General features: G+C 40.2%; 1 protein-coding gene across 2 annotated transcripts; it reads right to left on the bottom strand.

Annotated features, from left to right (window-relative positions):
* Window positions 1-366: 366 nt before the first annotated feature.
* Window positions 367-12,537, bottom strand: snx33 (sorting nexin 33). Of its 2 annotated transcripts, XM_030778009.1 has the most exons (3): window positions 11,374-12,537; window positions 11,109-11,151; window positions 367-727 (listed from the first exon to the last, which is right to left on the bottom strand). In XM_030778009.1, the coding sequence occupies exons 1-3, from the start codon at window positions 12,535-12,537 to the stop codon at window positions 474-476; spliced, it is 1,461 nt and encodes a 486-aa protein (XP_030633869.1). In that variant the 3' UTR covers window positions 367-473. The 2 variants fall into 2 exon arrangements, with proteins under 2 accessions (XP_030633869.1, XP_030633862.1); XM_030778002.1 differs by having other exon boundaries at window positions 11,109-12,537.
* Window positions 12,538-12,814: the final 277 nt, after the last annotated feature.

The raw sequence follows: 12,814 nt of genomic DNA, 5'->3' as shown, positions 1-12,814 counted from the left end.
AAGAACTCAAACTTAAAAAGAACCACCATGATTCAAAAGGAGTTACATTTACCTACATTACTTTAAGTTAGCATGTTTGCCATGTTTAAATAAAATGAAATAATGAAATATAATGATTGTAACATATATTTCCATGGATCTTTGTCACAAGGCAACATACTGCGGAAGTCCCTGCTTACTTGGTTTTTTCGACAACACAGTCAGCCAAGTGAGTGGCATGACTAGCTTACGAGTGGAGTTTGGTCACCAAAGTTCTCCAACTGGTTTCTGACATTCCATATTTGCAAACAGATAACACATCTCCCCTTGGAGATGTGAGATTAAAAAAAAAATGTTCATACGCTTTCAAATGTATAGAGCATCTTTGTAAACTGTCAGTTAGAGAGAAGGTAATAAGACAATCAAGCAGTAAGGAAGTGTAGTATCAACTCATAGGTTTACGGACGAGTTGGTCACTGGGCCGGAACCCAGATCTAGAGGTTGTCATACATGCGGAGGGTGCGCTCCAGCTGCTGGCCCACACGTTGGTAGAAGGCAATCTGCTGCCTAAGGTAGGCCTGCATCATCTCTTTGAAGTCCACCTCACGGCGTCGGTGGAAGTGGTTCATTTCCGCTTGCAGAGCGAAGCCTACCGTCCGACAGCGCTTCCGTATGCCATCTGCCTCTTCCTGGTCCATCTTCCCCTCGTCACTCATTCGCTGACTCTCCTTCACCTTGGCAAATGCACCTGCGGGAAAACGTGGAGTGGATTCAGAGAGAGCTTAGGATACGCTGCGCTGTGAATGCAGAAATAAAGAAATAAAGCCTAATCACAGACAGTGGCTTTTTTCTGACTGTCTGTATTGTCATCTTGCAATGGAACAGAGCAGGCATGGGACAACTGACAGGGTCATAGCTATCCATGAAGACAGCCACAACTGGTGACTGATTACATCACCAATATATAAAAATACTTGCAACATTTTCAAAACTTAGAGGAGTGACTACTGAATATAGACCACAATCACCCTACTTTTGTATCTGGGCGAGTAATTTAGACTTCAGACTACAAAACTAAGTACAATTACGTTCCAATGCTACACAGCCTTTTTTGGCTGCCATCCTTGGAACTCTGTCTTTTTAAGCAAACAAACGGAGCTTGCATCGTGATATCTGACTGGTTACTGGTTAAAACAGCTGCACAGTCTGTGTGATTAGGGGCAGCCGAGTTGTTCAGTGCAACACCATGTATGAAGTCCATAATGCATTACAATGAGGTCATGCATGTGAACACACAGAGAAAGAGACAGAGACGTGATTCAGGAATCAGCTCAAGGCTGTACGCTTAAAAACAGGTGAGTGAAATCAAATGAGGTCTTGCATTACCCAAAAAAAGAAAAAAAAAAAAAAAAAGGTTGAAAAAAATGACCTCAGCAAACATTTTATTTTGGTTGAAATTTAGCAAAATAGAGACTTCAAAATCTCATTTTAATCACTCAAATAATTAGTGAAAACGTATTAGTGAATATCAGTCCTGTATATTTATCAGATTCTCAGATTCACAGCATGAATCAGTTTCTCTTATCAGATTCACAGCACGAGCCAGCAGTTACCCAATTATGACCTACATTATGTGTTTTACAGTATGTATGTCAAAAGGGCACGTACATCACCCAGAGGGGAGGGATGGATGGCTTGAATCATTGTGTCAAGCTTGTCTTGTTCCATGCCTCATGCAGAGAGGGCATGCTGGAACAACAGGCAACTTAATATCAGCTAAATAGATTGGAGATTAAATGATTGAATTACCCATTCCTTTTTGGGAAGACAAAAAAAAAAAAAAAACTGCACAAAGGAACCCTTATCTCCTCACAGTGTCGGAAGAACTGTAAGGCAGAGCCACTGGCCTGGAAATTTTCCACTAGACATGTTCCTTTTTTTTTATTATTGAGACCAGACACATCTTCACTGTTCCTCCCTTGTACTGAATGGTGTAAACAAAGAAAGCTGGAGGGAGGGAAGAAGAGAAGGAGAGAGAGATAGAGACAGAGAAAGAGACAGACAGAGAGGGGGGGGGTGCATTCTGACAGACTTCTCTATGTGCCTTGCACAAGACCCATCTGAGTTGGGCATGGTTTTAAAGAGCAGCATGTTCTTTATCAGTAATCCCTTTGATCTTAGAATGTAATCTGAGGGAAAATCAGCCCCGTCTGTGTGTGTGTCTGTGTGTGTGTGTGTGTGTGTATACACTGTCTTGCATATGTGAGTCTACATTCTCACCATTTTTGCACCAAAGCAACAGCTTCAAACTGTGAGGAATGTGTGTGACCCAGATTCACAAGTGTTTCTCCGCTTTCATTTTTGGTACAGAACATCTAAATTTACTGAAAATATGTCTGAGTCCTTCAGCTTTAAAGCATTTTTGCAATAAACCAAAAAACAAGGATTAAAAACTCCATTTAAATAAATGTATTTACTGAAAGAAAATTTATGACAAAACCCAATTATCTCGATAAAAATGTTGGCACATAAGCACTTCAAAGGTTAAAGCACTAATCAGTTAGTTGATCTTAAAAACGTGTGTATGTATTATGTAAAATCAGATACAACATTCTACTGCTATGAGTTAGGTGACTGCATCTGCATCAACATCTTCAGATTAACACATGTAACATAGAGACTCAGACCTCGGCATTGACGCCTAAGAGTGAACTGTACGCTGATAAGGGTTAAACGTCACAGGGTACTGATCTGACGTCTGTGCCAAGCACAGCAGTGAACTGGACAGTCAGTGTGCCTATTTGCTCCTCTAGACACACAGTGACACTGCAAGACACAATCCTCCTTCTCCCACCACTACGTCTCGCTCTGTAATAATTAGAAAATGTTATAATGCACGTGATCGCATTATTTTTATGCATAAAACATCATTGACCTCTGTAATAATAAATACATCATTTAACACATTCACATTCTGAATTCAGTGTAACTTTCAAATATAACGGTGATTTAACTGACACAGTAATACCATGTACCATGTTTCACCATAATAAGAAAAGTAGCTCCGTTCTAATACAATTCTATAGTCATGCAATCACATACTGTTCTTCTATTGCTAGTGGTGAGACAGGGTGTTGCAGTTTTGGAATATTGTTATTTTTATTCTGGTCGTTTTTCTGACCATATGTACTCCCAAATGAGTATTGATTCCACTGCTGTAACAGGTCCGTCTTAATGCTGTGTAGTGCGCTTGTACACAGCTCACTGATCGGTCCACTCGTTTTGTTTTTTTAGTTAATTGCCATTTTTAATCGCTTATTTTCCCATCGAAATGAATGGGGAAAGTTTTAGGTCTCTATTGGTACAATGACGGATTGCACACAGCAACAGTTGGATTAAATGGTCTTTTGCTCCATGACTACACCTCAGCTGGAGACAGATAAAGTATTTCTATAGTTATAGTTATAGATTCGATGATGCTGCAGCGCAATCACATTCACATTTTCTCGCGGAAATGCATCTCTAGTTTAGCTTGCTCTCTCAGCTCTGGACAAAACCATCACTGTGCTCAACAATCTATGGTACAAGTAGGAGACCTCTTAAGTCAGCTGGGCCTTTCATATCACACACACCCCCCCACACACACACACTCCCACACCCTAAGTTACTTTACTGGAAATAGGATAGGAGCTGCCTATCCTAGTCTCCTTCCAATGTCAATATGGCCCCTTGTGCGAAAGACGGAAATGCTTATTTGTGATAAATCACCACTGAGAGAGAGAGAGAGAGAGAGAGAGAGAGAGAGAGAGAGAGAGAGAGAGAGAGAGAGTGGGATAAAAGGAGACTGCGCAGTTAAATTATGTTGCTCAAGTGTTGCACAACAAACAAAATATACAAGAAGTTGTCTTTGATTCTTTCTTAAAAGAAAGAATGTAAGCAGTAGCTTTCCTAGTTGAAAAAAAGCATGCAGCAAAGAATGCATTCAAGCTTAGATAATAATAAACAAACAAAAAAGCAATTTTATTTAAGTTTATTAAAGCTTCATAAAGATATCTCAACTGAAAGCGAACTATTGCCTCCATGAGATTTCAAAATACAACCTTATTTGCGTATCGCTTTGTCACTTGACAGTCATGTATGTGTTAAAATAAAAAGATGAAACAGATACAAGACCAGATGTCCTACAGACAGCAGGTTCTCTGCAGAGGCCAGCTGCAACCCCCCATAACCGACCTCTGTGCAAAACTACCAGAATTCTTGATAAGTGTGACAGAACAAATATGGGTAATGAACAACACTGTGTGCTACACTCATAAGAATTGTAATTCTCTATCCAATACAACAGCACTCTAAAGAGCAGCTTTTTTCAACAGTGGGATGCTATTTCCCCTCCGAGAGGCTTGACTGAGATGTACTAACACACAATTGTACGCCCAGGACAAAAGAGTGTGATGCGTAATCACAAAAGGGCCAGAAATGTATCCCTCAGGCCCATGCTGATATCAAAAGTGTCATCAAATTTACAAAATAGGACATCTTGGCAAAAAACCCAGCTGCTTCAGCCAGCAGGCTGAAATTTGACTGCCAGTAATTCCTGACGCATAAATCTCGCAGAGACAATGACTGTGCAGCTCAAAATTGCCAGCCTGACCACAAAATCAACAGTTTACAGTGGAGCCATCAATCTCGAGACTCTTAAAAACCTATAGTCTGAATGGTAGACAGTAGTTTATTAACAAAAACAGATGGATATTAAGAGTGTAGCTGTAAGGAATATCCTAAGATCACTGCAAATCTGTCTTCCAAACACATACAAAATTACAGAAACACTGAGTGTTACACTGACAAGGAGAGAATGCACAGAATCACAAAATTAGTGGTGACAAACAAAGCTGAAAACAGAGCTGCCAACAATTGCGACAATTTTTAGTAAATATTTTTGTAAAATACATTTCGTGTTAGAAAGTTAGAGTGAATCTCATTAACAGTATAATTCAATTTACAGTTTTTAAAAGCGTGTCAACTGTCTGCACATTAAGCAGCACAGCATAAAAAGAGAACAGTGACAGAAATGTGACTATTTGGCAAGGTGGAAAAACAGCGCATCCACACAGGTAGGACAAGTGTTCAGAGGTTGACTTGCATACCTAGGTCAAATGAGTTCAGACTGAAAAAGTGTTGTTCACCTGAACAGAACCAAGCAGTGTAGGTTACAACAGGATGTAATTTTGAAACCTTTAACATGTACTGTTAGCCACTTAAAAACATCAATATATAAAAACAAAAAAAATTTTAACAAATGTGGATCAGAACATAATGCACGTTGTATCACACAGAATTTCATTTATTTATGTTTATTTCAGTAACTGTAAATCCACCCCCTCCCCTCGGAAAAAAGGGAAAAAAAAATGTTGATCCATCACTAGGCAGCCCATGTCAACTGATTTATGTCATGATTACAGACTGTAACTGCCAGTTTGAATGTCAAGCTTTCAGGAGAGTGTGATGTCATCACTAACGCTCACTGTGTACAATAATTCCTGTGTAATTGCTGTGCATAACATTCACAAGTTCTGACAGGATTGCCTGTGGATTATGTGATGATCAATGCTGCCCAACCCTTTATTGGCCTGTGTGTGCAGTCAGTCAGAGCCTGGGCAACAACGAAGTGCCCTGCGGTCTCTGCACAGGCTGTTTATTAATTGTCACCCACAGAAAAGAGCTGGCATGTGTCCTTGCTGTAAAATGAAAACTCAGTACCAGGAAAAGTCATTCCGAGTTTTATATTGCTCATCACACCAACCTTGATTGTACATCTGTAACAAATTCCTCAGATCTCTAAAACGTAGAAACATAGAAATTTGCATTTTGTAAACTGCTAAGTGAGTTGGCTTACTAAACAAATATATGGACATGAAAATAATACTCGCATTTTTACAGCATATCAACTTTTTGGATCACACTATCTACACTAATCTGATGTTCATAAAGTAGCCTGCACATTCACCACATCCTTAAGGGACAGACATAAACGGTCAAACACAGTCAGCAAAAAAGTTTAATATGGTTTTGATGTAGAGCACCAATCCCATCTAGACATCGGGTACTTAATCCATACAAGACACAGGAGCAGAAAAATAACAATAGTAAACATAGAAGGCATTGTTGAAACACCCACTTTTTTTTTTTTTTTTTACCTCTCTCACCAAACCAGAGAGGGGCTTAAGTCTGACAAGTGAAAATGTGGACAGTTCAATAAACCCGTGACTTGTCAAATTTACACACATAATGTATCTAAGTAATAATGGATGCCTTCATATCTACATTTAGCAGTCCAAGTAGGAGGGTAAGGTCAGGTGCAAAAAGGTCCAGTCCTGTTCATACTGGACAGGGATTCTCAATCTTCTACCTCCACTTAAACCCCTTCAGCCTACATTTTTTCCCCTCAAGTACCCATTTGAGATGTTACGTGAACGTAATCTGGCATTAACATTTTTCAACACAATCTCACCAACCTCTACAGCACCGCCATAGATCCCTAGGGGTTCACAACATCCTGGTTGAAAACTAGGGACTGACCGATACGTTTTTTTTTGTTGTTGTTGTTGTTGTTTTTTTCCCCAGGGGCAATAACGACATTGATTATTAGTAATCAAGAAGGCCAACAACTGATATTGGAGTTCAGTATTCATTTGCAATTTACACATGGAGTAACACAAACTCCAGCATAAAGCTTCCTTTAAATTAACATATTTTCAATGAAAAAATACAGAACATTTATACAGTATATTTAAAAATAAAAAGCGCTTTTAGCTGCCAGTAGTTATTCAAAAATTGTTTGTATTTTGTCAAATAAATGCTTATGCCATCATTCTAAAGGTATAAATCCTGTCATCTCAAAGAGTGTGTGCTGTGGTTTCCATGGGCCACAGAGTTGGTAGCATAACTAGAGAAAGGGGCGACACAGACTGGGGTAAAGCAAAGCCTTTTCTCTACATATTGAAATGTTGGGCAGACTTCCGCTGTGTAAGAAAATCAGACAACAGTATACAGATATCGTATTTATTTTGATAAATGAAGAAGTGAGGTAATGTAATTGATAACCCACAGCGGCAAGTTTGAGCCAGGAACAACAGTGAGTCTGGGGAGCATTCACATATGTGTGTGGATTGGGCATAAGAGAGGACAGGAGAAATTATATTACCGAGTGAGGTTTGTAACTTAAGAATATTCTTTTTGTCAATCACCAAGTGATTTCTGCAACATTGCAATGCTCTTCTCATCCTTGGTGAAGAAAGAAAATGCTTCTTGGAACTTCTGTCTCCTGCGTCTCACTCACAATCGTGAAGAAGACTGGTTGAAACGTGTACAGTGAGGAATAATCAGTCTGACAACGCTGCAGGCAGGGCGTTGATCCAGACAGCAAAACTGTACCTTTCAGAGAGCGGCTCCGCATCAGAGGAGCACGTGCATTACGGAAAAGGGGATTTTTTTTGTCATCGACAAGCATATCAGTCGAGGTGACGATTCCAGTCATCAGAAAAATGAATATTGAATATCAGCACAGCCAGAACGATAATCAGACAAACCCTACTGAAAAGCCCTGTTACCGAGGACAGCTGAGGATTTCTTGAGCTGAAAATGGACTCGTTTGTGATCACTCTGATTATTATTATGGTAGAAATGTACTGCTGAAGATAACAGCAGAAACAAAACACAAAAGGGAAATTACTAAAAAAGTCCCCAAAAATTAAAATCTTCATCATTTGCTGCAGGCACACCTCCAATGAGGATCTATTGGTCTTCAATGGTAAGATGCTACAGAAGTAGGTCCATGTATCCCAGCTACACAAACAACTCTGAGAAGTCATGTTCCAATATGGGACAGAAAAATGGTTGTGATGTTTAGCCTTCTGCATGTTACTTTTTATCAATACAGAGACAAAGAAGAGGAGAACAAATACCAGCAGCACAAGCAATATTCTTTTTGATTTAGTAAATCAATTCATTTACTCATTAGAACGAGAGCCTGCTCTACTAGCAGGAACCAGCAAAATGTAAAAGGTGAATCAGTAAAAGGCAAACATTGGGGCAAAATGCCCTTGCCTCTAAATGTTAAGGTGGTGAGATACTATTCTTTCTGCTTGGATGATTTTGAACTTGAAGGAAAGCCACGCCTCTTAGGTCCTTGAGACCATTGATGTCAATTATACAGTTTGTTCCAGAGAAAAACAAAAAAAACAGTCCAGCTCCTTGTGGCTATCCCCTCAGAAATGGCAACATATGGAAGAAGCATTTGGTCTTTTCTTCCCCTTTGACACACTTTAAAGACTTAGACATCTTTTCCTCTCTGTCCTAAAATGATAAATTGAAGTGGCAATCATATAAGCCTGCCAATACGAGTTTACATAACATTAGCCACCGAAAAATGCAAAGGGATTAAAAAGCAGTTTATTTACAACTGAACATAACTAACAAACTTGTGACAAACTGCAACTTTATAGACTAAACAAGTCAGTCCTCAGAATGGTATGCACTGATTCACTGATACTAAACCAACAATGTTTTGAGGCTGTGTACATATCTGATGAAACAATTACAAGAGGAAAAAAAAACAGTGCCCATCTGGATCTTTCCTCTAAATCCATACCAATGTTGTGACAAATCATCTGTCTGGGTGCATAATGTCCAAGAGACCTGTTTTCTTGTCCTTGTTCATTTACCCACTCTATTTCCTTTCCATGGCTTAAGGAGTCATGGAAAATAACTCCTCAATGTTCTCTTTTATTGTATGAGTGGTTAGATTAGTGTGGCACTGATACCATGGCAGGGTCTGCAGCTTTTGTTCTTCTTTCTCCCTTTGCTCTGAAATGGCATCAGATTCAGTTCCATTTAATTGCTTGGCTACAGTGCTACACTCTATTCATTGGTGTAGGATTACTAATACACAAATCTACTGTTAATGTGTTAAAACTAACCACGGGCTCAGAATGTCTGTTTGTTTTTTTCAGTTAATAACTGTTTGAAGACTACTGCAAACTCATGTACAGACGCATAATGGGATTCCAGTAAATCTGCCAGATGTTTGGTTCTAAAAAAGGTGGACAATTTTTTGTCATTACAAACACAAATACTGGAAGCTCACTGATAACAGTCAGTACACTTGCCTTTAGTTCAGTGTCCAATTCAAGTTATAAGAGGCTATATACTCATGAGTAAACTGCCTGAAGATTTCTTAGTTTAGGGCAATTATATGGCCTAATAATAATACAAAAGCATGAGACATGTCCTCACTGAATATGTTTTTTATATTTCAGTTGAAAGCACAGAAACACATTTTGAAATTAAAAACTGTGTCTTTCACCTTTGCTGATTTATATCTGAATATACCCTTGAAACTCAAAACGGCCACAAACAAAAGGTAGATTTTCAGTAGACGTTGACTGTGATGTAGCACTTTAAAGACAAAATACTGATTACACAATCACCAAAACCTGTTTGACTGGTCAGAGACAGCAGTCTGGTAAACATCCTTTGAGTACAATTTCTGATGTGCTTTCCCCAGGCCTCCCCATTCTAGCCCTACCCTTCTTTATGAATCCCATATGCAGCTCACGCTACAGCCAGAGGCCTTTGCAGAGATATTCCATGAGTTCACTCACATTTAAAAAAAACAAAAAAAACAAACAAAAAACCTTTAAGTACCTTTGTGGGTAACTGGCCGCTTAACTGAATCCCTCCTGTAAAACCTGTGTATATGCTAAAGTATATAGAGTTAGCAAATCAGGAAATGGCAAGTGGCTGTTGACATTCAATCTGCACAAGCCAACCCATGTCACAAGGACCCATCTTGAATAATTAAAACAATTCTTCCATCCATAATCCCTATTTGATAATGTCGCATTAGGACTACAGCTGGGAACGACAATAGGCTTTGCTTTATCCAAGCAAGGGTGTGGACAGAAAAAACACTGCAAGGCCAAATAAGCCAAGTAATAAAATACAGGCAGCTGTTTAATTAAAATTACAGCATTTGACAACACCCGAGGCAAACAACAGGAGATCTGCTCCTGTGGCATGTGCCTAAACTACCTGACATATCAAATATATAGGTTAAAACAGACATTGCCAATAGATTGGGGGGGGGGGGGAAAGAAAATTACAAAAGCAGCAATGCTGACCCATAGTTTCTTTACCTTTGCATTTTTATTTCAATGTAGTTTAGATTTAGTTTTGCAGGTTGATTTCAATGTAGTTTCAGCTTAGTTAGAAAACCTAATGTGACAGCAAGTGGCCCAGCATGTTTGCAAGAGCTATTTAAAGATAATAATCTCCATAGCCATACCGGCTGCCAGAGGGAGGAGGAAAAGTCAGAAAGCAAACACTCCACATCTTTTCATCTTAGTCCTGCACTGTCTACTCAAGTTCATGAGTCATGTGTTTTTGCAAAGATATACAGTATGTGAACATGTCTTTGCAATCTGCCCGGGACAAGAGACAACTTGCAAACATGCCATCGGATCTATGCAAGCAGTAAAATAAAAGTACTCTACAGCAGTAAAATAAAAACATAATGAGTACTTGGCATTGTTCAGCTGTTTACTATACTGGGATAACTGTACCTTTCCATATCTCTGTAATAGTTAAGCTCACATTATGAACTATGATGCGGTCCATGGCTTCTTACTTGCAGCGTGCAGAAAGTTTCAATCAGAAATTAACCATAGATAACGTCAAAAGTCAAATGGCTAAAGCCAAAACCATGAGAGCTACTGGAAGCAGCTGTGAGTTTTGGACACTTTGTTTCTTTGATTCCTTCAGTTATGTTTTTGCTATTAAATGTGTTATACTGCCATCATGAAGAGCACTCTGTCTTGTTTCACAACCATTAAATGTGTCCCAATATGGACTCCATACAGTAACTCTGAAATGCCATCAGTAATAAGTTTAAAAAATAATTCTGCTACGATTTAAGTTTTGCTCCTGTAGATGATTTCATAAAGCCCAATATGGTTAGGGGAACTGAAAAAGCAGTTTCAAAGACTTTGTAATGACAATTTTCTATTACTCCTGATGTTTAAAACAAGACACGTAAGGTCCAAGCACATATTACCTAAGTTCCACATTACCTTTCTGTAGGTGAATGATATCTGGGAAGTTTGACAGCAGGCCCTGGTACAGCGACAATTTGTCCAGCATATGGAAGAGGTCATATTTTGGCTGCTCTGCAAACATTTCACCTATATTCTCATAGGTGCGGCCCGTATGAGAGATGGCATTGTTTAAGGCATCTGAGCTGTAGGGAGGATCCAACATGAAGGCCTGGCTGATGGATTGGAAAGCATTGCCAAGCCTCTGGAACTCCTTCCGGAAGCCTCCAAGGTGCTTGCGCACCAACTCAGAGGCCACATGTGTTAGCTGCATGACACTGTCATCCATTTTCTTGGCGAAGGCCTTAAAAGAGTCTATACGCTCCTCCACATCCTGTAGATCCTGGTGCTCGCTGGGGATCTGGAAGGTAAGCATGAAGTGGGCACCCACCATCTCATCCTTCTCAGCTCTCCGCTTGCCCAGCTTCCACTGCTTGTCATCACCACACATGAGGAAGTGCTCAAAACCTTCATACTGTGACAGAACTGGGTGACTGGTCATGTGGTTCATCCATAAGATGAGACGCCTTTTGCGTTTCTCAATGAAGTCCTCCTCAAAGCGCCCAGTTGCCTGCTTTTCGGGTAGATGGGGCACTGAGATGACAGTGAACTTGTGCAGGAGCCGATTATACAACCAGTCGAAATGTTTGTAGCGGCGGTACACGGGTCGAGTGGTATGGCTAGGGGTCACACGATACGATATGTAGGTCTTAATGCCCTTGAACTTAGTCTGTTTGGTGGGGTCCTCAATAGAGCAAGTGAAAGGCTGGGGGTTTTCCTTCCACTGTGGTCCTTGAGGACCCATCTCTATGGTGTATGACTCAGCTATCTTTGCCATCATAGGGACATCGCCCAGCACAAAGGCCTCTACCCCTGAGCGTACAAAGCTGGAGAAGCGGTTGAGGTTCCTGCCAACCATGCTTCCCTTTCTGGAGCTAGAGATGCTGTCCTGCCTCTCCATGTGAGGTTTAGGCCGGTAGTGCACATTAGGGTTTGAGTATTGGCTCTGATGGGCATGTCCATTAGAACCAACTCCACGTCCAGGGTCGTCGTCCTCAACCACAGTAGAGCTATCATCCCAGTCATCCCAGTCATCATCGTCGTCATCATAGTAAGTCTGTTGCATGTGATAAGGTGTATTTGGGGCTGAAGGGAAATAGGACGAGTCATTGCCGGGGGAACCTGCTGGGCTCAGAGAGCAATCTGTCAGGTTGGAGTTGGAGCGAGGCCGAATTATTTCCACATAGGAGGCTGGGAAGAGGCCTCTCTCACCACGGCTGTTCTCTCCTTGCAACCACCCATCTAAAGAGTTCTCGTCAAAGATAATAAGCTCCTCATTCTCTTGTATACTGATCTCCTCTTTGTTCTCACTTTGGAAAGTGTAAAGTGCCTTTGCTTTCAGTGACATTTTAACCCTCTGGCAATGTCAGAGTGCAAGATAATGGTGTGCAACAAAAAATAAATATAATACAGTTCTCAGTTCATTCACCTCATCTCAAGAAACTGCGTATGCAGAGTGAGGAACTTTTGCTGGTACAGCGAATTGCATAACCTCAAAATTTCCGTGACAGTTCTCTGAATTAAAGTAGGAAAACAGAGTTACTGTGATCACTGTATTATTAATTAATTGCTATCCGTTATTTTATGGCACTTCCCTTGACTAATAAAGTTGTAAAGAAGCCATA

Source organism: Chanos chanos, chromosome 1 (genome assembly GCF_902362185.1).
Source record: "Chanos chanos chromosome 1, fChaCha1.1, whole genome shotgun sequence".
Classification (NCBI taxonomy): Eukaryota; Metazoa; Chordata; class Actinopteri; order Gonorynchiformes; family Chanidae; genus Chanos; species Chanos chanos.
The sequence above is the reverse complement of the archived record's forward strand: the minus strand, read 5'-3'. Positions and strand labels throughout refer to the sequence as shown.

Coding starts and splice junctions, on each gene's coding strand:
- snx33 (XM_030778002.1), bottom strand. CDS start 12,537: ATGTCACTGAAAGCAAAGGCACTTTACACTTTCCAAAGTGAGAACAAA. Junction 728..11,108: donor TATCATTCACCTACAGAAAG/GTAATGTGGAAC, acceptor GTTTTCCCGCAG/GTGCATTTGCCAAGGTGAAG.